The 27,861-nt window shown below is 44.9% G+C and overlaps 1 protein-coding gene across 1 annotated transcript in view; it reads left to right on the top strand.

Moving 5' to 3' along the window:
• The window catches only part of PRKDC (protein kinase, DNA-activated, catalytic subunit), a 1,165,045-nt gene that overhangs the window by 621,697 nt on the left and 515,487 nt on the right, over positions 1–27,861 (top strand). Inside the window, exon 56 of the mRNA XM_082258689.1 lies at positions 15,163–15,261. Coding sequence (XP_082114815.1) covers positions 15,163–15,261 — 99 coding nt within the window. The remainder of the gene's footprint in view (positions 1–15,162; positions 15,262–27,861) is intronic.

Below are 27,861 nucleotides of genomic sequence, written 5' to 3'. Positions count from 1 at the left end.
TTTTCTCATTACAAATGGCACCCGTCAGGGCTGCCTGTTGTCACCTTTGATGAGGTGACTACCTCATTCGGGGCATACACGTCGAGAATAGAGATCATAAAATAGGGTTATTTGCGGATGATGCGATTCTCACATTGACATCTCCACTCACCTCTCTAAACAGACTCCAAAGACCTTCAGTAAGGTATTATACTACAAGTTGAACGCCACTAAATCTTTAATTTTACCTCTCTTTTTGCCGATAACCACTCTGTCGCTACTGAAGGAGAAGTACCCATTCCAATGGACTACTAAATCCCTTCCATATCTGGGGATTAACTTGGCTGACCCCTCCTCGACTACATATGAGGTCAACTACTCTGCGTTGCAGTCCACGGTTAAAAAAGATTTGACTCACTTAGCTTCTTACGAATTGTCATGGCTAGGCAAAATAGCAGCTTTGGAAATGACAGTGTTACCCAAAATACTTTATTACTTTAGAACAATACCTACAGTCCGGTCCATAAATATTGTGCCAATGACACAATTCTAATCTTTTTGGCTCTATACACCACCACAATGGATTTGAAATGAAACAACCAAGATGTGCTTTAACTGCAGACTTTCAGCTTTAATTTGAGGGTATTTACATCCAAATCAGGTGAACGGTGTAGGAATTACAACAGTTTGTATATGTGCCTCCCACTTTTTAAGGGACCAGAAGTAATAGGGCAGATTAACAATCATAAATCAAACTTTCACTTTTTAATACTTGGTTGCAAATCCTTTGCAGTCAATTACAGCCTGAAGTCTGGAACGCATAGACATCACTAGACGCTGGGTATCATCCCTGGTGATGCTCTACCAGCCCTTTACTGCAACTGTCTTCAGGTCCTGTTTGTTCTTGGGGCATTTTCCCTTCAGTTTTGTCTTCAGCAAGTGAAATGCATGCTCAGTCAGATTCAGGTCAGGTGATTGACTTGGTCTTTACATAACATTCCACTTCTTTCCCTTAAAAAACTCTTTGGTTGCTTTCGCAGTATGCTTCGGGTCATTGTCCACCTGCACTGTGAAGCACTGTCCAATGCGTTCTGAAGCATTTGGCTGAATATGAGCAGATAATATTGCCCGAAACACTTCAGAATTCATCCTGCTGCTTTTGTCAGCAGTCACATCATCAATAAATACAAGAGAACCAGTTCCATTGGCAGCCATACATGCCCACGCCATGACACTACCACCACCATGCTTCACTGATGAGGTGGTATGCTTTGCATCATGAGCAATTCCTTTCCTTCTCCATACTCTTCTCTTCCCATCACTCTGGTACAAGTTGATCTTGGTCTCATCTGTACATAGGATGTTGTTCCAGAACCGTGAAGGCTTTTTTAGATGTTGTTTGGCAAGCTCTAATCTGGCCTTCCTGTTTTTTAGTCTCACCAATGGTTTACATCTTGTGGTGAACCCTCTGTATTCACTCTGGTGAAGTCTTCTCTTGATTGTTGACTTTGACACACACACACCTACCGCCTGGAAAGTGTTCTTGATCTGGCCAACTGTTGTGAAGGGTGTTTTCTTCACCAGGGAAAGAATTCTTTGGTCATCCACCACAGTTGTTTTCCTGTTGTCTTCTGGGTCTTTTGGTGTTGCTGAGCTTACCGGTGCGTTCTTTCTTTTTAAGGATGTTCCAAACAGTTGATTTGGCCACACCTAATGTTTTTACTATCTCTCTGATGGGTTTGTTTTGTTTTTTCAGCCTAATGATGGCTTGCTTCACTGATGGTGACAGCTCTTTGGATCTCATATTGAGAGTTGACAGCAACAGATTCCAAATGCTAATAGCACACTTGAAATTAACTCTGGACCTTTTATCTGCTCCTTGTAAATGGGATAATGAGGGAATAACACACACCTGGCCATGGAACAGCTGAGCAGCCAATTGTCCTATTACTTTTGGTCCCTTAAAAAGTTTGAGGCACATATACAAACTGTTGGAATTCCTACACCGTTCACCTGATTTGGATGTAAATGCCCTTAAATTAAAGCTGAAAGTCTGCAGTTAAATCACATCCTGTTTGTTTCATTTCAAATCTATTGTGGTGGTGTATAGAGCCAAAAGTTTAGAATTGTGTCGATGTCCCAATATTTATGGACCTGACTGTATATGTCTGCCTGACGCCTTTTTTCGTACCATAGATAAGATGTTCAGACAATACCTGTGGAATGGGAAAATGGCTGAAATATCATACTCAACCTTACTTAAACCCAAGATCTTGGAGGAAGCAGGACTCCCTAATAAGAAATACTATTTGTTGGCTATATTGGACCAAATGAAGGCTTGGTTCAACCCAGACTCATATAAACTATGGGTGCACTTATAGAGAGCTTTAGTGGCTCGCATGAAAGATGCCTTCTCTTCTCCTGGTGGCGCTGACCAAGAGACAACTGCATTACCCAGCTCTTCCTTCCTTTGAAGCCACTCTGGTCATCTGGGGTCAGCTTCAAAAATCACAGGGAACTCTGCTCGGTTCTAGAGACCTTACCCTTGACTCATATCAATTTTTAATTCCTTCATTAAAGATTCCAAAGGACCAATTCACACCTGACTTCACATATAAACAAATGACCTCTCAAACTCACATACCTACTTCCTTCTTGCATATTCAACTACACCATTACCATATTAAATACCAAAATACGGAATACGCATTACAGACGGAGATATGGGACTACTTAAGCAAGCGCTACCACAAACCCAAGGGCCTTTCATAGTTCTATCACGAACTACAGTGCACTGGTAAGCCCTCTAAACTGTCCACCATGAATAACTGGGGAAAATATCTCAATTCTATATATGCGTTAAGGAACTGGCACAAAGCTATACAGTCACACTATAAATACACACATTGTACGAATCATTGGGACTTGGCCCTAAAAAAGGCTCCATAGGAGTTATTTAGCTCCCAATAAATTATCAAGTATTTTCAGGGACACTTCTGACTTGTGTTGGAGGCAATGTGGTCTGCTGGGTACACTGCTACACCTGTTCTGGGAATGCAAAGGTCACAGGGCTGATATTGTCCCATTCTCCTGCATTGACACTTCCTAATTTAGGCATAGATGAAATTCATGGAAAGTAGTTTGTATGGTTTGCCCCAGTTATCCAAAAGCCTCCATCCCTTTATATATATGTGTAAAAGCAGGAAGGATTTATGGGACTTTGATTGAGGACAGTTGGACATAGAAAAACTCTTTATTTAATAACATGGATATAGAATATAAAACAACCCTGTAGCATTAATGGATACAGGGATAAGACACACAGTAAATACAGCAATATATAAGACATCCAAAGTAAATACAATTTTTTCCAGGACCAAAAATGGATCACTCAAGAAAACAATGGGTCAAATATATGATGCATGCTCTGTGTGCTCATGATATTTAAATAGATTACAGTTAGATGAAACATGAGTAATTGTAGGCTCGACGCTTTTCATGGACCTCCGTCCACTCATCAGGAGCTTGAAAGTTTATCTAAAGATGAGAATATAAATTGTATTGATGCAATAATGTATGGGCTATAATGAAAAATTTTCATGGATTGGACACTACTTTAAGTCGTGTCATGTATCCAAGAGCCATCCAGTCTAAAAACGGGAAGATCAACGGCGGTCACAGGGAATGCCTGACCCGGGGCTGAGGCATGGATCACAAGTGGCAACACAAGGGTGAACAAGGAGGAAAGGACCATGATGGAGTATGAATAAACCAATAGAGAAGCTCCAAGGATTTACTTTGGATGTGTTATATATTGCTGTATTTACTGTGTGTCTTATCCCTGTATCGATTAATGCTACAGGGTTGTTTTATATTCTATATCCATGTTATTACATAAAGAGTTTTTCTATGTCCAACTGTCCTCAATCAAAGTCCCATAAATCCTTCCTGCTTTTACACATATATATAAAGGGATGGAGGCTTTTGGATAACTGGGGCAAACCATACAAACTACTTTCCATGTATACATTGTGGGTGGAAGACACCCGTTCTTTGGTTTGCCACAGTCCTTCAATTCATTTCTGAGTACCATATAATCTTCATATTTTATATTTTATACACTTTTTTATTAATTATTTTTGGTTTATAATTTAGATACGATATCTATACAAACCATTTTCAAGCCTTCCATATTCAGTCTGGATCTGTTGGACCAAGGCCTTCATAGGCTTCCTGACCGGGGCTGCGATGGACGGCCAGTCACCCCCTCCCGATACCTGTCTCTGTCTCCACATCCGGGCTGGGGACGGGTTGCCACGCCCTCCATCGGCGCCATGCAGTGGTTGCATGGTACATGACGCCTCTTGGCGTCTTGTTACCAAGACAACCCTTCCACCTTCTCTGACTTCAGAGGCGGGCTGCTCCTACCGACATCCGGTCTGATGTAACGGATGTGGGAGGTATCTCAGCTGCCTATATCTAATGACGCCAGTATGGCGTTGGCATGGTATCACTCCGGCACCTCGGGCACACATCTTGGATGGACCGCTGATCATTTCTATTGGGACTCTACAAATTCTGGTATTTCTGATCACTCTTTTTCCTTCATATCCTCTTTGTCTACTATATGCTATATTGTTAACATAGTCTATCTCATTGTAGCAATTTCTCTCACTAGTCTGCACTGCTTTTTTCTCTACTCCTAGCACTTTTTGGCACTCTGTTAATAGGAGCTGTGCCTCATCCAATATAATATCATTCCCTTATCTCATACCTCACCTTCTTTCCCTTTTTTCTTTTGGTGGTGGTTGTCTCTTTCGATTCACCCTGAGGGTCTCATTGCACCTCACCTTTTCATTTCGGATATGCTTTGCACGGACATTCCCAATATGCACCTAAATTATTTTCCCTCTATACATCACTTTCGGTGTTTCATTATTAGATACTCCTCTCTGGGTCATTGTTCTGACTATATGCAATTATTACCCTTTTTTTTTTTTTGGATTTTAGACTCCATGATGATTACTTATAGGCACTTTTCTTTGGGCTCATTCGTCTGACTCTACACATTTTATTATTTATAGACATTTTTGAGACTATTTCTTCTCAGTACATTCATTTTAAGATTGATGGAAAAAATATTAAAATATTTTATAAATATCTTTTCAGACTGTATATGCTCCCCAAGTGCCTTTATCATGATTTCCTGGATTTATATCCTTGGAGCTTCTCTATTGGTTTATTTATACTCCATCATGGTCCTTTCCTCCTTGTTCACCCTTGTGTTGCCACTTGTGATCCATGCCTCAGCCCCGGGTCAGGCATTCCCTGTGACCGCCGTTGATCTTCCCGTTTTAGACTGGATGGCTCTTGGATACATGACACGACTTAAGGTAGTGTCCAATCCATGAATAATTTTCATTATAGCCCATACATTATTACATCAATATAATTTATATTCTCATCTTTAGATAAACTTTCAAGCTCCTGATGAGTGGACGGAGGTCCATGAAAAGCGTCGAGCCTACAATTACTCATGTTTCATCTAACTGTAATCTATTTGACCACTTGCCGCCCGCCCGCCGTCATATGACGGCGGGACGGTGCGGCCATTATCCTGGGTGCACGTCATATGACGTGATCCAGGAATGCAGGGCAGGCGCGCGATCGCGTGCGCGCCGCCGTGCACTGCTGGTGTCGGCGTATCCCCGGGACACAGCCGGTCACCGGCAGGGGGGAAACAGCCAATGGGCATGGCTGTTTCCCACGTGATCGGCTGTGTTCCAATGACACAGCCGATCACAATACAGCAGCCTGGAAGATGACCGCGCATGCGCGATCGGGAGCGCGCAGTGCGGTCATGTCGGTGGCGCTGTGTTCCGTAGGAACACAGCTGTCACCGGCAGTAGTAAACAGTCACTGACATTGACTGTTTACTAAGTGATCGGCTGTGAATCCATTCACAGCCGATCACAAAATGTAAACAAAGAGCAGTAACTCACTGTTACTAGCTCTTCTCCCCTCACACAGTCTCCAGTGTGAGGAGAGCAGAGCTAGAAATAGTGAGTTACTGCTCTGTACACCTTGTCAAATGTAAAATCACAAAAATAAATGTCCCCACACATTCCTCAGCCCCCCCATTGCACCTGTCACCCAACAGTCACCTCATCAGTGCCCAGAAATTGACACCCATAAGGCTACGTTCACATGTGAGCGTAGCTATCCGGAAATCATTGCGAATTGTGGGACGCCTGTGCGTTGCCCGTGATTTGCAATAGCACCCCAAATGCTGTGTGATGCCGCGATTTCCACCTGCCGAATCGCGGTAACATCGCGCAAACAACGCATGACGCCCAAAAAAGGTACAAGAGTTTCTTTGGGGCATCATGCGTTGTTTGCGCGATGTTACCTCGATTCGGCAGGCGGAAATCACAGCAACATAGCACAGCGTTTGGGGTGCTATTGCAAATCACAGGCAACGCACAGGCGTCCTGCGATTTGCAATGATTTCTGGATCTCGGGCAGAATTGCAGTGATTCTGCCCTGATCCGCTACGCCCACATGTGGACATAGCCTAAAGTTCACCGGTCACCAGAGACTGCCATCAGTACCGCCGTGCACCATCGCCCGTCACCTGTCACCCTATCAATCATCGTCACTTGTCACCCCATCAATCATCGTCACTTGTCACCCCGTCAGTGATTGTCATCTGTCACCCCATCAATCATCATCACTTGTCACCTCATCAATCATCGTCACCTGCCACCTCATCAATCATCGTCACCTGCCACCTCATCAATCATCGTCACCTGCCACCTCATCAATCATCGTCACCTGTCACCCCATCAGTCATCGTCACCTGTCACCCCATCAGTCATCGTCACCTGTCACCCCATCAGTCATCGTCACCTGTCACCCCATCAGTCATCGTCACCTGTCACCCCATCAGTCATCGTCACCTGTCACCCCATCTGTCATCGTCACCTGTCACCCCATCAGTCATTGTCACCTGTCACCCCATCAGTCATTGTCACCTGTCACCCCATCAGTCATTGTCACCTGTCACCCCATCAGTCATTGTCACCTGTCACCCCATCAGTCATTGTCACCTGTCACCCCATCAGTCATTGTCACCTGTCACCCCATCAGTCATTGTCACCTGTCACCCCATCAGTCATTGTCACCTGTCACCCCATCAGTCATCGTCACCTGTCACCCCATTAGTCATCGTCATCTGTCACCCTATCAGTCATCGTCACTTGTCACCCCATCATTGATCGTCACTTGTCACCCCTTCAATCATCGTCACTTGTCACCTCATCAATCATCGTCACCTCATCAATCATCGTCACCTGTCACCCCATCAGTCATCGTCACCTGTCACCCCATCAGTCATTGTCACCTGTCACCCCATCAGTCATTGTCACCTGTCACCCCATCAGTCATTGTCACCTGTCACCCCATCAGTCATCGTCACCTGTCACCCCATCAGTCATCGTCACCTGTTTGCCATATACATGCAATCACTTACCGACTGCCTAATGACTATATGCGTCGGCCACTAAAAGCTAAATACTGGGGTTATGGCAGTAGATAGCTGCCATAACCCTGGTATTTTTTTGAAACGGCGGGCGGTCGGCTTTCAGATAAGGGTGGTCCCAGTGGCGGATTCGCCGCGGAATTACCCTTACGGTGCAGGGGAAGAGGTGCCCCCCCCCCCCCTCCTGCCGCGTCCCAGACGTTTTCCCAGCTTACCGGACCCGCCGTCAGCAGGGAAAATTATCCGGTCCCGGATCCTCAAAGACAGGAAGTCGAGTGAGGGCAAGATGGCCCTCATTCGAATCTATGGTCTTGGAGGACCGGAGCTACGTCAAAAGACTTTGCCTAGCAACCGGTTTAAAGGGCCGCTTTTTTTTTTTTTTTTTCCCTTTTTCAAAATTTTTTTTTTTTTTCTTTTTTAGTGTAGTTGGGAGGTGTGAGGTCTTTTTGACCCCAGATCTCACAATTAAGAGGACCTGTCATGCCTATTTCTATTACAAGGGATATTTACATTCCTTGTAATAGGAATAAAAATGATCAAAACATTTATTTTTTTTTTAAACTGTGTAAAAATAAAAAAATAATAAATTAAATAAATAGGAAAAAAAAAAAATTAAAGCGCCCTGTCCCCATTAGCTCGCGCGCAGAAGCAAACGCATACGCAAGTCCCGCCCACATATGTAAACGGTGTTTAAACTATACATGTGAGGTATCTCCGCGATCGTTAGAGCGAGAGCAATAATTTGAGCCCTAGACCTCCTCTGTAACTCTAAGCTGGTAACCTGCAGAAATTTTTAAAATGTTGCCTATGGGGATTTTTAAGTACCAATGTTTGGCGCCATTCTGTGAGCATGCGCAATTTTGAAGCATGACATGTTGGGTATATAATTACTCGGTGTAACATTATCTTTCACATTATGGAAAAAAATTGGGCTAAATTTACTGTTTTCTTATTTTTTAGTTAAAAAAAAGTGATTTTTTTTCAAAAAGATTGCATTTGGAAGACTGCTGCGCAAATATGGTGTTATACAAAATATTGCAACGATCTCCATTTTATTCTCTAGGGTCTCTGCTAAAAAAAAATATATAATGTTTGGGGGTTCTAAGTAGTTTTCTAGCAAAAAAAATGATTTTAGCTTTTAAACACCAAGTGTCAAAAATAGGCCCAGTCTTAAAGTGGATAAATGGACAACTTTGTGAAAAGTGCTACTTGGATGTTAGGCCTATGTATGTGGTTAGGCTGTGTAAAAGTGTTACACATGTGGTATCGCCATACTCAGGAGGAATAGCAGAATGTATTTTGGGGTGCAATTTTTGCTATGTACATGCTATGTGTTAGAAATATTGCATAAATGGACAGCTTTGTGTAAAAAAAGTGTTTTCATTTTCTTTCCACATTTTCCAAAAACTTGTGGAAAAAAATGACATATTCAAAAGACTCATTATGCCTCAAAAATTATACGTTGGGCTGTTTGCTTTCCAAAATGGGGTCATTTTATGGGGGTTTTCATTGTCCTGGTGCTCCAGGGCCTTCAAAAGTGCGATAGGTTGTCAGGAAATTATATGTGTAATTTGTGCTCCTAGAATGCCGGACAATGCTACTTGGATGTTAAGGCCCGTACACACGTACCGATCGTCGGCATACAAACGTCGGTGGACGAAGGATCTGCCGATTGTACGCGTGTTAGTATGGTGCCTCCGACAGATGTCTGCGCACAATCCGCGGACAAAAGTCTTTCTTGCAAACATGAAAATTTTTGTATGCCGACACCAGAACGGACGATTGTTCGCCTGTCAGTACAGAATTCGGCCGACAGACCGCAGATTTGCAAGACTGGGCATGCTCAGAAAATAGAAAACACAGGGAAAGTTAACCATTACATGACATCACTTCTGCAGTCGGCGGACAAAATTCTTGTGCTGTCCTTGTGCTGTCTTTGCACTTTTCAGCAGACACCGACATCCCGGGGAGAAAAGAGGAACATTTGTATGCCGACCATCGGTACGTGTGTACGGGGCTTTAGGCCTCTGTATGTGGCCAGGCTGTGAAAAAGTCTCACACATGTGGTATCGCCATACTCAGGAGGAGTAGTGGAATGTGTTTTGGGGTGTAGTTGCAAGTATACATATGCTGTGTGAGAGAAATAACCTGTTAATACGGCAATATGGGAAAAAATTACAACTTCAAAAAACTCACCATGCCCCTTATTAAATACATTGGAATGTCTACTTTCCAAAAAGTGGTCATTTGGGGGGTATTTGTACTTTCCTGACTTTTTAGTGTCTCAAGAAATGAGAAAGGCCTTCAGTACATCAGGTGTGGTCAAGTGTGATCAATTTTCAATGTTTAGCACCATAACTTGTGGACTCTATAACTTTCACAAAGACCAAATAATATATACTTATTTGGGTTATTTTTACCAAAGATAAGTAGCAGTATAAATTTTGGCCAAAATTTGTGAAGAAAAATTACTCATTTGCTAAATTTTAGGACAGAAACATTATTTATTCTTTATAGCACAAAAAATAAAAAACCCAGTAGTGATTAAATACCATCAAAAGAAAGCTCTATTTGTGTGAAAAAAAGGACACAATTTTTTTTATGGGTACAGTGTTGCATGACTGAGTAATTGTCATTCAAAGTGTGACAGCGCTGAAAGCTGAAAATCAGTCTGGGCAGGAAGGGGGTGAAAGTGCACTGTAGGCAAGTGGTTAAATATCGTGAGCACACAGAGCATGTATCATATTTGACCCATTGTTTTCTTGAGTGATCCATTTTTGGTCCTGGAAAAAAAATGTATTTACTTTGGATGTCTTATATATTGCTGTATTTACTGTGTGTCTTATCCCTGTATCCATTAATGCTACAGGGTTGTTTTATATTCTATATCCATGTTATTAAATAAAGAGTTTTTCTATGTCCAACTGTCCTCAATCAAAGTCCCATAAATCCTTCCTGCTTTTACACATAGATGAAATTCCATCACAGTGTCGCTGTGCAATTACTCATATACTCACGGCGGCTCGCCTTAGTATTACTGCGGCCTGGAAGACCACTAATGCACCCAATGTGACCGATACCATCAATCGAGTAAAATCTTATTATTCATACAAAAAATTCTAAGCCCACTCTCAGAATACAGCTTTACAATTTAATAATAATTGGATGATGTGGTCCAACCTTTTTCTGGAAAAATGTGCTTGAGTTCTGCATATTTAGACGGAAACATGTTGATGACTATTGAAGCACTTTATGGAGGTATAGTTATGACTGTCCCGTTGATAGTCCATTTCCTATAATGTCTATCCTTCTTTTCTTCTATTCCCCTTTCTTCTCTTTTTTCCATTTATTTTTTTGCTCATGTCTAACTTGCCAATGGTCCATCCAAACACTTGAAGCGTTAATGGAAGGTACTTGGACTATGCCACTTATGATGTTATCATGGTGGGGGTGCGGACTGTAGGCCTCTGGACACATTATGTTCCCATTAGGGGTGTCTGGGCCTATAGTGTTGTACCCTCCACAGAACAATGTGATGGTACTATTTTTTGGTCCTTCTGCCACGTATGACTGTGTAATTCTTTTATCCGATGCATCATCTTTTGTCTGGAAGTGACTGTGTATCACCTGTTTGCACTGTGAACTTTATATGCTTTGTATAGTGTATTTTCTACTCTGTTTTTGAAAACTTTAATGAAAATGGTTGATCTGGTAAAAGAAAGGAAATACAAAAATATTCTACATTCTGTTAAAAAGAAAACCAAGCAATTGTGAAATCATTCACCTAAATGTGTATTTGTGTGTGTGTGTGTGTGTGTGTGTGTGTGTGTGTGTGTGTGTGTGTGTATATGTATATATAATATATATAGCACTGCCCCCTAGGGAGCTGCTGGGAATTGCACCTTCTGGATTCCCCTGTGTTATCCTTAGCAACTGATAGCAGACAAATAGCATTTATAATCCTTGGCTCAGTCAGTAAACAGTCCAGGGGATGTTGGTTTTTGTGTTTTATTTTGGAACTGGGATGGGAGAAGGCATGAGTGGGATACTCCAACTTAAACTATGCACAATCCTGAGGACAACTATCTGCAGTGTGCGCGGCAATGCTGCTGCTTCACCTTGCCACTGAAGTGAAGACAAAGAATATAAACTCTTGTTTAGGTTACTCTTCAAGGTATAACTTGGTACCCCCCTTTCTCACTTGGTGTGTGTGCTGACCTCCTGTCCACTGACACTCTACTGGAGTGGTCCCCTTCCTGGGCAGACCCCTGACAAGCTTCCCGGTACTTTTCCCTTGGTTGCTTTGCCTCCAACTCCCTTGTCAGCATCCACTGGATCTCCTGGCTCCGCACCACACTTCTGGGCACAAGGCCAACCGCCTGTGACCACCTTCCTCAGCAGCAGACAGCCGTCACCCTCCTCCTTGGATCTGGCTTCCTGCCAAAAAAGACACCGTCACATGTGCCTGTGGCTTTTATAACATATCCCAGGATGCACCACTGTTGTACCAACCTACTGGGATAGTTATAAGTGTGTCACATCAGTGTGTCACTGGCTTGGTTTCCACCACTGTCCAGCAGGCTCCCCTATTGGATACAGTGTGGGGACACTCCCTCATACTAGATGAATCACACATGCAACAGGCAAAACTAACAATCAGACTCGGCTGATAAGCAGATGGAGCTGCTAAGCTTTCATCCACCTAGCACCTACCTAGGAGTGTGCTACATCTATCTATCTATCTATCTATCTATCTATCTATCTATCTATCTATCTATCTATCTATCTATCTATCTATCTATCTATCTATCTATCTATCTATCTATCTATATATATATATAGTCAGGTCCATAAATATTGGGACATCGACACAATTCTAATCTTTTTGGTTCTATACACCACCACAATGGATTTAAAATGAAACAAACACGATGGGCTTTAACTGCAGACTTTCAGCTTTAATTTGAGGGTATTTACATCCAAATCAGGTGAAATGTGTAGGTATTACAACAGTTTGTATATTTACCTCCCACTTTTTAAGGGACAAAAAGTAATGGGATAATTGGCTGCTCAGCTGTTCCATGGCCAGGTGTGTGTTATTCCCTCATTATCCTATTTACAAGGAGCAGATAAAAGGTCCAGGAGATAAAAGGTCCAGATTTAATTTCAAGTGTGCTATTTGCATTTGGAATCTGTTGCTGTCAACTCTCAATATGAGATCCAAAGAGCTGTCACTATCAGTGAAGCAAGCCATCATTAGGCTGAAAAAAACAAAACAAACCCATCAGAGACGTAGCAAAAACATTAGGTGTGGCCAAATCAACTGTTTGGAACATCCTTAACCACTTGCCGACCGCCGCACGACTATCTACGGCGGCGGTCAGCCCCTCACAGGCAAAGTGACGTAGGTCTACGTCGCTCGCCTGTGAGGGTTTAGGGAGCGAGCGCGCGCCGCCGGAGGCGCGCTCCCGCGTGGTCACGGACCCCCCCCCCCCGCGCGTGTGACCGGCGGACCCGATCGCCGCCGGCCACTCTGCGATCGGCGGGGGAGAGGGAGAAAGTCAGGCAGCTTGTGTAAACAAGCTGCCTGTCATTCTCCTCTCTGTATGAGAGATGATCACATGGATCTACTATGTAGATCCATTGATCACTCTGCATACAGTTGAAGCCACAGCCAATCACAGTTAGAATCACGCCCCTAAGGACACACACAGCCCCTCCCTCTCAAATAAAGTTAACCCCTTCACTACCAGTGTATTTTTACAGTAACAGTGCATATATATAGCACTGATTACTGTAGAAATGTCACTGGTAACCCCAAAAGTGTCAAAAATGTCAGTCAAGGGTCCGATCTGTCCGCCGCAATGTCGCAGTACCGCAAAAAAAATCGCAGATCGCCGCCATTACGCGTTAAAAAAAAAAACAACAAAAATGACAAAAATCTTTCCCTTTGTTAGTAAACGCAATAACTTTTGCGCAAACCAATCAAAATACGCTTTTTGCGATTTTTTTTACCAAACATAGGTAGCATAAAACAAATTGGCCGAAAATATTAAAAAATTTTGATTTTTACATTTTTTTTGGGGGGAATTTCATATAAAAAAAAGGGAAAAATATTGCTATTTTTGCAAAATTTACGCTCTTTTTTTGTTTATAGCGCGTGATCAAAAAATCGCACAGGTGATCAAATACCACCAAAAGAAAGCTCTGTTTGTGGGAAAAAAAGGACGCCAAATTCGTTTAGGTACAGCGTCGCACGACCGCGCAATTGTCCGTTAAAGTCACGCAGTGCCGAATCGCAAAATACCCTCTGGTCGTTTAGCAGCCAAATCCTCCGGGGCTTAAGTGGTTAAAAAGAATACACCAGTGAGCTCAGCAAAACCAATAGATCCGGAAGACCAAGGAAAACAACTGTGGTGGATGACCGAAGAATTCTTTCCCTGGTGAAGAAAACACCCTTCACAACAGTTGGCCAGATCAAGAACACTCTCCAGGTAGGTGTATGTGTGTCAAAGTCAACAATCAAGAGAACACTTCACCAGAGTGAATAGAGAGGGTTCATCACAAGATGTAAACCACTGGTGAGCCTCAAAAACAGGAAGGCCAGATTAGAGTTTGCCAAGCAACATCTAAAAAAGCCTTCTCAGTTCTGAAACAACAGCCTATAGACAGATGAGACCAAGATCAACTTGTACCAAAGTAATGTGAAGAGAAGAATATGGAGAAGGAAAGGAACTGCTCATGATCCAAAGCATACCACCTTATCAGTGAAGCATGGTGGTGGTAGTGTCATGGCGTGGGCATGTATGGCTGCAAATGGAACTGGTTCTCTTGTATTTATTGATGATGTGACTGCTGACAAAAGCAGCAGGATGAATTCTGAAGGGCAATATTATCTGCTCATATTCAGCAAAATGCTTCAGAATTTATTGGACGGCACTTCACAGTGCAGATGGACAATGACCCGAAGCATACTCTGAAAGCAACCAAAGAGTTTTTTAAGGGAAAGAAGTGGAATGTTATGCAATGGCCAAGTCAATCACCTGACCTGAATCCGATTGAGCATGCATTCCACTTGCTGAAGACAAAACTGAAGGGAAAATGCCCCAAGAACAAGCAGGAACTGAAGACAGTTGCAGCAGAGGCCTGGCAGAGCATCACCAGGGATGAAACCCAGCGTCTGGTGTTGTCTATGCTTTCCAGACTTCAGGCTGTAATTGACTGCTGTGGATTTGGAACCAAGTATTAAAAAGTGAAAGTTTGATGTATGATTGCTTATCTGTCCCATTTACTTTTGGTCCCTTAACAAGTGGGAGGCACATATACAAACTGTTGTAATTCCTACACCGTTCACCTGATTTGGATGTAAATACCCTCAAATTAAAGCTGAAAGTCTGCAGTTAAAGCACATCTTGGTTGTTTCATTTCAAAGCCATTGTGGTGGTGTATAGAGCCAAAAAGATAAGAAACACACACACCTATGTGTGCTTATTTACTTAAAAAGGGTAGAGTTTGGGAATAGTTACTATGGAATTTCAGTACTTCAGCATTTTATCAGTCTGAAAACAATTGCTATACACTGTCCTGTTTTTTTTTTTTTTTTGTGAAATATTCTCAACTTTATTGTACATGTCATGTTTCAGAGATCTAGAAAGCCAGTTGGATAACGATTCACAGAATATTTTCACCATGGCCAAGGAAGCATTACTGGAAGGACTGGTCGATGAAAATGCAGAACTACAGTAAGTTTAATTCTGCACATTACTACTGCTCATAAATCACACAAATGCATTTCTTTTGGTTAAATAAAACCTTTTTTATTTTTAATTTTGGATAGAGTGGAGTAGGGTTAGTCCCTCTGTCAAGTATGTATTTCTCTCTGGGTACCCATTATACTGGTGATCATTGTAACCAAGAAAGTGATGGGAAAACCAAAATATAGGAGTTGTCCCTAGAAAAACTTTAATGTGGACACCTGTTCTGTAGACTAAGAGGTAAACTCGGCTCACCTTGGGAGATTTACTCTAACTTTCTGTTGTTTTACCAGAACAGGAAGTGAATTACATTTTTCCAATGGTACACAGACCATAAAACAAAAAATGGCTGGGGTTTTATCCCTTCCATATTCTATTCGAAATTTTAAAATCTAGTACATACACTTGAAACCAGATTCTTTGACAGCCTCCCAAATGTTTCACTTATTTGCATTATTATGATTCCTTCAAGTAGCAACAGTAGTAAAAATGTTTTGTTTGCATGTGAGTTTTATCATACATGTTAGTCACTTTATGTACTTGTCATATTACATAAAAACTGCAATTCTTTGAAAGATTTTAACTATGGACGACGAGGAAGGCATATGTTTGTTTTTCGTTAATTTTATTTCTCTATCGTTCATCAACATACGCAGCTTCATATCTTCTTTAGACCACTGAGTTATGCTCCTCCAAACAGGAATAGGACACTATGCAGGAAAAAGCTTTACTGCTCCTAGGGGGGCTTTCCCTGTAGGCATAACCTCACACACTCTGCTACAGCAACCAGTTGGTTTCTGCCTAGTTTAGGAATAGGATCTAGTTCCCTGCAGGGACTTCGGTCTTAGCTATTAAATAGAAATTTGTTATTTTGTGATTTTTATTTTCTCTAGTTAGAGTTCCTGGAGAATTGTGGTTTCGGACTGGATATTCTAGCGTGAGCAGGTTATAGTCCAGAACTAGGCCTCACCACGACAGAGCCCCGAAGGATGGGGATGAGCCTGCGAGTGGACCAGTCTCGCTGGGACGTGATGGACCTTAAATGCCCTGAGTCACAGCGTACCCCCTTGCTGACAGCAGCCCCGCCCCGGGTGGGGGGTGGACTGTTCGGAGTGGTGCCCACCTGGTACCGTAGTATGGTGAGTAATGCTGTCCCCCCAATCCTCTGGCGGTCTCGGGGTGGACGTGGGTCCCCTCCCTGGATTAGTCGGACCCTCGGGGCTCCCTCCGTTCCCCTGACCTCTGGGATGTTAGGCCTACCACCTCAAAATATTTTCCCCTACCCACAGCAGGCCCTACCTCTGGGGGCTGGAAATATTGCAGGCGCGGCAGTGGTTTTTCTGCGGGGGTGGCCGTGTCCTAGTGATGTCCCTTCCTAGGGACCCTCTGATGTCTCTTGTCTGGGACCCCTTCTGGGGGTCTGGGAGATCGCATGGCGCGACGTGGGGGCTTCCATTTTGCTGTAGATTCATGCGTTCTTTTCTCCCTTTGAAATGCATGGGCAACCATTTTTTGTTAGTCCCCATAGGAATGCATTGGGCGGCCATTTTCTTGTAGTCCACATTCGCTGGACAGGCGAATGGCATGTCGCACGAAAATCTAGCTGTGACAGGCTGTCCTTGTCTTTTCCTGTGACAGAACGTTTTACTTTTGGCTTGGTAACATTTTCTGGGGTTCCCTGTAGGTTTTCTCACCCACTCTATCAGATTGTTTTGGATTGGGACCAGGTGTACCGCTAAGCAATTTAGCGACTTTTAAAGTGACACTGCGTTATTTTCATGTCAGTGTAAAATAAAGTCCCAGGGTACTATTTCACCTACAGACCCTCTAGGAGTGGCTGCAGAACCTTCTGGGTTGCTGCCGCCTTGGAAAGCTTGCTGTTAAAGGTAGATTGTGTATGTAAAAATGTTGCTGGGGCGTGGCCTGGACGGCAATGGCATAGGACGCATGTGAGCTCCGCTCCCAGTCTCTCCTTCATCGCTCATCTTGTGTGCCGTCCTGCTCCTTTCGCTTTCTTAACCTGCGGTATACTTACCGGTGACCCTCCGGAGCATGTCGCCGCTGCGGAAGACGTCCTCAGCTGTCCCTGTGCTGGATAAGTTGAGGGGGCAGGAGAAGGATCCCTGGGGAAGATGGCGCCGCCTCCTCTGAGGCCTCTGCTGCTACTGTCACCGCCAGGGTTTTGGAGGCGATCTCTACATGTCAAACTCTCCTGACCTCCAAGATTGAAGAGGTAAAAATAGATTTCTCCTTAATTAGGCAGGATATGGCCAAATCGAGAGACTGAGGCAGAGACCAGACTGGGCCGCGCAGAGGATTCTATACACCTTCTACAACACACTACTGAATCCCTGCAAAGGCAAATGCAGCAACTGTCCCAAAAGCAGGATGACATGGAGAACAGAGCCAAACGCTTCAATGTCAGGTTTATTGGGGTCCCTGAGGGTGCTGAGGGCCCTGATCCGCCTACTTTTTTGGGAAACCTTTTAATAACTTCCTATGGGAGAGAGGCCTTCTCCATTACATTTACTGTAGAAAGAGCCCACCGCATGCCGACTCGCAGCCCCCCTGAGGGCGTGCCTTCCATACACTTATTTATTAAAAAAGAATAGCGCGCAAATGCAAAAGAAATTACTACCAAATCTGAAGAGAGTCCATAAATAAAAATGGGGGTTTGGTCCCACCATATGGCCATATCGTGCTCAAGCCCACTACTGCGTCAAAGTACCCCATTATCAGTGGGTCCTACACTATCCATGAAAAAGAGATGAATCCAGCCCTTCTGACCCTTGGAGACAACACTCCTTGCTGGGAAAAATGTGCAAATGCACTACAGGGGACTCCTCCTATATCCATTTGATGGTGGACACTGATTGAGTACAGGTGTATGTGGGGGGTGGGGAGGGCTGCTCAACCTCGATAGTCTGGTCAGACCGAATACATAATAAACAGGCAAAAAATTTGGGGGAGCATACCCATGTATTTCCAAAGCTGCTGCAGCTATGAACCAAAAGACATGTATATTAAAAAAGAATAGCGCGCAAATGCAAAAGAAATTACTACCAAATCTGAAGAGAGTCCATAAATAAAAATGGGGGTTTGGTCCCACCATATGGCCATATCGTGCTCAAGCCCACTACTGCATCAAAGTACCCCATTATCAGTGGGTCCTACACTATCCATGAAAAAGAGATGAATCCAGCCCTTCTGACCCTTGGAGACAACACTCCTTGCTGGGAAAAATGTGCAAATGCACTACAGGGGACTCCTCCTATATCCATTTGATGGTGGACACTGATTGAGTACAGGTGTATGTGGGGGGTGGGGAGGGCTGCTCAACCTCGATAGTCTGGTCAGACCGAATACATAATAAACAGGCAAAAAATTTGGGGGAGCATACCCATGTATTTCCAAAGCTGCTGCAGCTATGAACCAAAAGACATGTATATTAAAAAAGAATAGCGCGCAAATGCAAAAGAAATTACTACCAAATCTGAAGAGAGTCCATAAATAAAAATGGGGGTTTGGTCCCACCATATGGCCATATCGTGCTCAAGCCCACTACTGCGTCAAAGTACCCCATTATCAGTGGGTCCTACACTATCCATGAAAAAGAGATGAATCCAGCCCTTCTGACCCTTGGAGACAACACTCCTTGCTGGGAAAAATGTGCAAATGCACTACAGGGGACTCCTCCTATATCCATTTGATGGTGGACACTGATTGAGTACAGGTGTATGTGGGGGGTGGGGAGGGCTGCTCAACCTCGATAGTCTGGTCAGACCGAATACATAATAAACAGGCAAAAAATTTGGGGGAGCATACCCATGTATTTCCAAAGCTGCTGCAGCTATGAACCAAAAGACATGTATATTAAAAAAGAATAGCGCGCAAATGCAAAAGAAATTACTACCAAATCTGAAGAGAGTCCATAAATAAAAATGGGGGTTTGGTCCCACCATATGGCCATATCGTGCTCAAGCCCACTACTGCGTCAAAGTACCCCATTATCAGTGGGTCCTACACTATCCATGAAAAAGAGATGAATCCAGCCCTTCTGACCCTTGGAGACAACACTCCTTGCTGGGAAAAATGTGCAAATGCACTACAGGGGACTCCTCCTATATCCATTTGATGGTGGACACTGATTGAGTACAGGTGTATGTGGGGGGTGGGGAGGGCTGCTCAACCTCGATAGTCTGGTCAGACCGAATACATAATAAACAGGCAAAAAATTTGGGGGAGCATACCCATGTATTTCCAAAGCTGCTGCAGCTATGAACCAAAAGACATGTATATTAAAAAAGAATAGCGCGCAAATGCAAAAGAAATTACTACCAAATCTGAAGAGAGTCCATAAATAAAAATGGGGGTTTGGTCCCACCATATGGCCATATCGTGCTCAAGCCCACTACTGCGTCAAAGTACCCCATTATCAGTGGGTCCTACACTATCCATGAAAAAGAGATGAATCCAGCCCTTCTGACCCTTGGAGACAACACTCCTTGCTGGGAAAAATGTGCAAATGCACTACAGGGGACTCCTCCTATATCCATTTGATGGTGGGCACTGATTGAGTACAGGTGTATGTGGGGGGTGGGGAGGGCTGCTCAACCTCGATAGTCTGGTCAGACCGAATACATAATAAACAGGCAAAAAATTTGGGGGAGCATACCCATGTATTTCCAAAGCTGCTGCAGCTATGAACCAAAAGACATGTATATTAAAAAAGAATAGCGCGCAAATGCAAAAGAAATTACTACCAAATCTGAAGAGAGTCCATAAATAAAAATGGGGGTTTGGTCCCACCATATGGCCATATCGTGCTCAAGCCCACTACTGCGTCAAAGTACCCCATTATCAATGGGTCCTACACTATCCATGAAAAAGAGATGAATCCAGCCCTTCTGACCCTTGGAGACAACACTCCTTGCTGGGAAAAATGTGCAAATGCACTACAGGGGACTCCTCCTATATCCATTTGATGGTGGACACTGATTGAGTACAGGTGTATGTGGGGGGTGGGGAGGGCTGCTCAACCTCGATAGTCTGGTCAGACCGAATACATAATAAACAGGCAAAAAATTTGGGGGAGCATACCCATGTATTTCCAAAGCTGCTGCAGCTATGAACCAAAAGACATGTATATTAAAAAAGAATAGCGCGCAAATGCAAAAGAAATTACTACCAAATCTGAAGAGAGTCCATAAATAAAAATGGGGGTTTGGTCCCACCATATGGCCATATCGTGCTCAAGCCCACTACTGCGTCAAAGTACCCCATTATCAGTGGGTCCTACACTATCCATGAAAAAGAGATGAATCCAGCCCTTCTGACCCTTGGAGACAACACTCCTTGCTGGGAAAAATGTGCAAATGCACTACAGGGGACTCCTCCTATATCCATTTGATGGTGGACACTGATTGAGTACAGGTGTATGTGGGGGGTGGGGAGGGCTGCTCAACCTCGATATTCGGTCTGACCAGACTATCGGGGTTGAGCAGCCCTCCCCACCCCCCACATACACCTGTACTCAATCAGTGTCCACCATCAAATGGATATAGGAGGAGTCCCCTGTAGTGCATTTGCACATTTTTCCCAGCAAGGAGTGTTGTCTCCAAGGGTCAGAAGGGCTGGATTCATCTCTTTTTCATGGATAGTGTAGGACCCACTGATAAAGGGGTACTTTGACGCAGTAGTGGGCTTGAGCACGATATGGCCATATGGTGGGACCAAACCCCCATTTTTATTTATGGACTCTCTTCAGATTTGGTAGTAATTTCTTTTGCATTTGCGCGCTATTCTTTTTTAATATACATGTCTTTTGGTTCATAGCTGCAGCAGCTTTGGAAATACATGGGTATGCTCCCCCAAATTTTTTGCCTGTTTATTCGGTCTGACCAGACTATCGAGGTTGAGCAGCCCTCCCCACCCCCCACATACACCTGTACTCAATCAGTGTCCACCATCAAATGGATATAGGAGGAGTCCCCTGTAGTGCATTTGCACATTTTTCCCAGCAAGGAGTGTTGTCTCCAAGGGACAGAAGGGCTGGATTCATCTCTTTTTCATGGATAGTGTAGGACCCACTGATAATGGGGTACTTTGACGCAGTAGTGGGCTTGAGCACGATATGGCCATATGGTGGGACCAAACCCCCATTTTTATTTATGGACTCTCTTCAGATTTGGTAGTAATTTCTTTTGCATTTGCGCGCTATTCTTTTTTAATATACATGTCTTTTGGTTCATAGCTGCAGCAGCTTTGGAAATACATGGGTATGCTCCCCCAAATTTTTTGCCTGTTTATTATGTATTCGGTCTGACCAGACTATCGAGGTTGAGCAGCCCTCCCCACCCCCCACATACACCTGTACTCAATCAGTGTCCACCATCAAATGGATATAGGAGGAGTCCCCTGTAGTGCATTTGCACATTTTTCCCAGCAAGGAGTGTTGTCTCCAAGGGTCAGAAGGGCTGGATTCATCTCTTTTTCATGGATAGTGTAGGACCCACTGATAATGGGGTACTTTGACGCAGTAGTGGGCTTGAGCACGATATGGCCATATGGTGGGACCAAACCCCCATTTTTATTTATGGACTCTCTTCAGATTTGGTAGTAATTTCTTTTGCATTTGCGCGCTATTCTTTTTTAATATACATGTCTTTTGGTTCATAGCTGCAGCAGCTTTGGAAATACATGGGTATGCTCCCCCAAATTTTTTGCCTGTTTATTCCATACACTTATTGCCAATTCCTGAACTACCGGGACCGGGATAAAGTCCTGAGACTGACTCGTGAGCGCGGCAATATCCCGCTCTACAACACCCATATTATGGGCTTTCCGGATTTCTCAAAGGAGGTCCAGAAGCAGAGATCCCGCTTTATAGATGTTAAACGACGCCTCCGACTGCACCGCCTGAACTACGCCATGCTTTTCCGTACCCAACTCAGGGTGGTATGTAATGACTGGGCACACTTTTTTGAGGATCCCGACCTTGCATCCACGTGGCTGGATCAACAGGCTGCGGCCAGGAATAACCCTGCCTGATGGGGACCTCCCTATGCTTGCAGTGTTCCTTAATTTTCTCTACTTTTCTCAGGGGGATGATGTTTGAATGGCCACCTAACTGTCCTGTGTTTGTGACATTTTTGCACTGAGAGTGAACTACGGTCACAGACTGACATATGGTCACTGCGTCTACAACTTCCAGCTTCTACAAAGAGTCCTACCACTGTTCAACCTAGCAGCAATAGTTTGTCCCTATTGATCGTTGGTTTCTGTGTAGAGATGTCTGGTATCCTTTTTTCCTATGCATTCTTTGTTTTTTCTGACTTGTTTACGCCAATGACTGTGCTACACTATCTCTGCAATGGGTTTGGGAATCATGCTGCTGTTGAGTTTAGGCGGCGGGGAGCGGGGTGGGTTGTTTTGTTTGGGTTGTTTTTTTTTTTCCTTTTTTACTGTATATGTTTATTACATGTTTTGATACTTGGTGCACCATGTTCGACAGTAATACTATTCATTTTTTCTGTACCTTATTGTCCTGCTGTATTGCCTGCAGACCTTCCCCGGTGACATCCATTGTAATGCCCCTCCTTTTATGCCTTAATCTCCACCATGGCCACCATGAAATTTGCCACGTGAAATGTCCGCGGGCTCAGGGTTAAGCTCAAATGCTCTGCTGTCTTTACATGCCTCAAATTCTATAGGGCGGATGTGATGGTGTTGGTGGAAACCCACATCACTGGCCATTTCCAGCTTGCCCGGAAACAACCGTGGATTGGGTGGGCATACCACTCCGCTTACAGCTCTCATTCGTGGGTTGTCTCTATCCCTATTGCTAAAAATGTACAGTTGATTATTGATGTTCTCATGGACCCCCATGGCATGTTTGTTTTCCTCCATTTGATGCTATATACTAAACCATGTCTGATCCTGGCCTGCTACGTACCCTCTCCTTATAATTCTGAAATCATTTCTGAGGGCGTTTCCTTCATTGCCTAACGGTACCTGCCATATGACTCTGGAATTTTAACATGGTTTTGAACCCGTCCCTGGACCCCATGCATTCTAACGCCTCTCCCTCCATGCCTGAATCCACCATACTTAGGCGACTTTTCACAGACTTTGCACTTACAGACACATGGCGCTATCAACACCACAACACTAGGGCTTACTGTTTTTCTGCATCACACTCTAGCATGTCTCGGATAGACTACATACCGATCTCTAACTGTTTATTACCCTTGCTGAAGAGCACGGTTTTTGAGCCCAGGTCCCTCTAGGATTATGCCTTCTGCTGGGCGACGTTGTCCTTGTCCCCCCACGCTGTGCCTCGCCATTGGCGACTCCACCCGTTTTGGCTGCAGGCTCTGACCGAGCAGGAGGACTTGCCCCTTGAGTGGCAATTCTTCTTTACCATGAATAGAGACTCTGCGGCTGCAGACTCGGTCTGGGAAACATTTAAACTACATGTTCGTTCTGTTCTCTCCCATCGTATTAACCAAATAAAATCAACGTCCCAAACTATCCTCTAGCGGGCGGTCGACCAGTTGGCGTCGGACACCGACTCCTACACTCGGGGACCCTCATCGTCGAACCTCTCTGCGCTCAAATCCCATACTCGCTTTGTTGACCAACTCCACTATGAAAAAGCCAGGCAGAAGCTTTTCTTCTGTAAGCAATGGGTATTTGAACAGGGTGAAAGGGCGGGCAAGCTTCTTGCATACCTAGCTAATCAGGATTCTAGGCCTCCAGTAGTGGTGACCTTAACCGACTCCAACGGTGTGGATGTTGCGGACCCTTCGCTCGTGGCTGCACACTTTCGCTCCTTCTACGCTGCACTTTACACCTCCCAAAAGTCTACTAGTGTATCTGAGACCCGGACCTTCCTACAACTTATACCTTTCCCACAGTTGTCAGACTCCCAAAGAACGACACTTGACACCCCTCTTTCCATGGACGAAATTGCTTCTGCGATCTTCTCCCTTGCCCCGGCTCTGACGGTATCCCGCTTGATTTCTATGCGACCTATACAGATGTGCTGACCCCTGAATTGCACTCGCTATACTTTCATGCATACATCACAAACTTGCTTCCTGACTCCATGCATATGAAGCCATGATCATTGTAATTCCCAAACCTGACAAGGACCCCCACTACCCCGAGTCGTACCCGAGTGCTATCGCCCTATTTCACTGCTGCAGGCGGATATCAAGGTATCAGCGAATGTTTTGGCGTCACGCCGCAATAAGGTGATTTTGTCTCTTATCCACGCAGACCAAACTGGTTTCATGCCGGTGAAAAACACGGCCATGAACATACGGAGGTTGTACATGACCATTCAAGCGTGTCATGAGCAGGTGGGCACTAGGGCAGTGGTGGCATTGGATGCCGCCAAAGCCTTTGATTCGGTGGAATGGGACTATCTTTGGGAATGCATGGAGGGATTCGGTTTTGGCCCCTCATTTATCAACTGGGTTTAACTACTGTATCATCTCCCGGTGGCGGTGAATGAGTGGGTGTCAGTCCCCTTCCCCCTAGGCTGTGGCACTCGGCAGGGCTGCTCCCTTTCCCCATTGTTATGTGCTTTAGCTGTTGAACCCCGGGCCATTGCCCTTAGGACACACCCTGGCATCCGAGGTTTGAGCCTAGGACCCATCACTGATACTGTTCGTCGATACGCAGATGATATGCTGCTGTGTCTTGCGGATACCGGACCCTCCCTGCAAAACGCACTGCACGCCATAGAGGACTTTGGCCGACACACTGGTCTGCTTATTAATTGGACTAAATCACAGATTTTGCCCTTAGATTCCTTCCCCCCGTGATGGACTCAGCTTCCCTGCCTCTAATCCGAGTATATTGGATCAAGTACCTGGGAATCCTTGTTACCAACAGACCCAAAGACTATGTCCTTGATAATATTTAACCCCTAATCATTACTGTGAAACAACGAACACAAACATGGGCTTGTCTGCCGCTGGGGGTAATGGGTAGGGTGAACCTCGTGAAAATTATATTGCTACCTAAAATTCTGTACATACTATGGCATTCTCCGCCCCTGATACCCCTCAAATTATCAAAGTTATTGATGCCATTCTTCATTTATCTGGGGTGCAAGCAAACACAAGTTGTCCTGGCCCATACTTAAAAACCCCACCACTTTGGGGGTTGTGGCCCTACCTGAGATCCACTCCTACTTTCTGGCGTCTTAACTTTCCCATTACTACAACTGTTGTACTTCGGAGCCTCTTTGCTACCAAACCTTGGTCTGCCGGAGCACGAATAGCGCAACCCATACCCCTACGCAAATACTCCTTCGTTGCCGCAAACCGATGACCTTACCTTCCTCTGGAGACTCTATGCTCTTCCAGCACCGTTGTGTCTGAGAGTTGGCCCTTCAAATCCTAGATCTAACACATATACACCCATACTCCTCTATGCAGGGTTCGTACCGTCCTGGAAATCCTGGAAAAGTTTTGGAATTTTTAGATGACACTTTCCAGGCCTGGAAAGGTCACGGAAAACTAGGAAAAACACTAGGTTTTGGAAAAGTCATGAAATTAAATTACTGTGGAGGAGCGGGGAGTGGCAGGGAGCGGATGCTTAATTATTTTGATTATTTTATGATAATTATATTGCCACATACTGTATTTACATTTCGCTGTATTAGCTTCCTTCCGGGTCTGCGGTATGCGCGTGCTGTCATTGGCCAGCAGCCGAAGAGATGACCTAATCAGGCAGTGGGGAGGGCCGGCCGAGGTTTGCCTGGAGACACTGTGACTGGCTAGCAGCAGCAGTAACAGCCGGGAGATTATCAACCAATGAGGCAGCGGAAGCGTCACTGGAGGGCGGGCCGGCCGGCCGCATGAACGTGATGATGACGTGGAAGGGGGCGGTAACCGTTTTGATTACCGCACCCCCGCGTCATCACGTTCATGCGGCCGGCCCGCCCTCCAGTGACGCTTCCGCAGCCTCATTTGTTGATAATCTCCCGGCTGTTACTGCTGCTGCTAGCCAGTCACAGTGTCTCCGGGCAAACCGCGGCCGGCCCTCCCCGCTGCCTGATTGGGTCATCTCCTCGGCTGCTGCGGCTGCTGGCCAGTGACTGACAGTAAGGGCAAACTGCGGATCCAGAAGGACACCTACCTGTACCAGTGCTATACGCTGAATGTAAAAATGTCCCCCCCCCCTCAGTGCTCTTTAGCCCCCCCCAGTGTTCTTTACCCCCCAGTGTTCTTTAGCCCCCCCAGTGCTCTTAGTCCCCCCAGTGCCCTTAAGCCCCCCCCGTGCTCTTAGCCCCCCCAGTGCTCTTCAGCTCCCCACAGTGCTTTTCATCTCTCCCCCCCCCCATGCTTTCTGGCTCCCCCAGTGCTCTCCAGCTCCCTGGCTCCCCCCTCAGTGATTTCCAGTTCCCCCCAGACAGTGCTCTCCAGTCCCTCCCTCTCCCCTGTGCTCTCCATCCCCCTGGTTTTCCATGCCCCCCCCACGCCTTCCAACCCCCCTGCAATGCTTTCCAAACCCCCCCTTAATTCTCTCCAGTCCCCCGTGCCCTTCAGCTCCTCCAGTGCTCTCTGCTTCCCCTGTGCTCTTCTATCTTTTATCATGTCTGCAGTCTCTGACCTTCTCTTGTATCATGTCTGCAGTCTCTGATCTTCTCTTGTATCATGTCCGCAGCCTCTCACAACCTCCTGTATCATGTCCGCAGCCTCTGACCACCTCCTGTATCATGTCTGCAGTCTCTGACCTTCTCCTGTATCATGTCCGCTAAATGTACAGTGTGTGTCGTAAAACGTTTGACATTTCGAACATGGGAGAGGCAACGCTGTCTAGCCACGCTAAAGGTGCAAAGCACCAGTCTGCAGCTGCGTGCTTGACAGCTTGAAGTGACACCAGCTCCCAGCTGCGGCAGCGGTGCTTCCATCTCATCCACTGTAAAACAAGGGACCATTTTGTGTCACTCTGTATCCAGAAACGAAACCCTAACTGCTGAGGTACTGTACACTACAAAGATTGTCATTTATTTTAGTAAAAATATGCTGTGTGACATGGATTTGACATGGATCCGGTGTGACATGGATTTTCTTCTTATTTAACATGTATACATAGACATTTCATGAAACATTAGGTCATGAATATTGACGTGAAGTCATGGGAAAGTCATGGAATTTTATTGGTGAAAATGTGTATGAACCCTGTCTATGGCATAATTCATACCTCCGATAACTGGTCACAATATCGGGAGCCAATCTGTGGGTGAAATGTGGCGTTTTTATACCTATCCCAAGTTGTGTGCTACTGGGGTGCGATCGTTTAAATCACTGAAAGACAAATTTGACCTTCCGACCTTTATGCTCTTCAGATACATTCAACTGAGACACACACTACAAGCTCAATTCCCTGGTCGCACTCCTACTCTGTCTAGACCGACTGTCCTTGACATCATTCAAGGGGATTACCCCACCAAGCTCATATCTGTAATTTACCTCAAACTATTCCTCAAACCCACCAGCGCTGTGACTGACAGTGCTAAGGAGCGCTGGAAGAGGGATCTGGGCCAGCTGGACGAGATGGACTGGGACG

The sequence above is a fragment of the Pelophylax lessonae genome, assembly GCF_965119305.1.
Source record: "Pelophylax lessonae genome assembly, chromosome: 5".
Classification (NCBI taxonomy): domain Eukaryota; kingdom Metazoa; phylum Chordata; class Amphibia; order Anura; family Ranidae; genus Pelophylax; species Pelophylax lessonae.
Note: the sequence above shows the minus strand (reverse complement) of the source record. Positions and strands in the feature narration are given on the sequence as shown.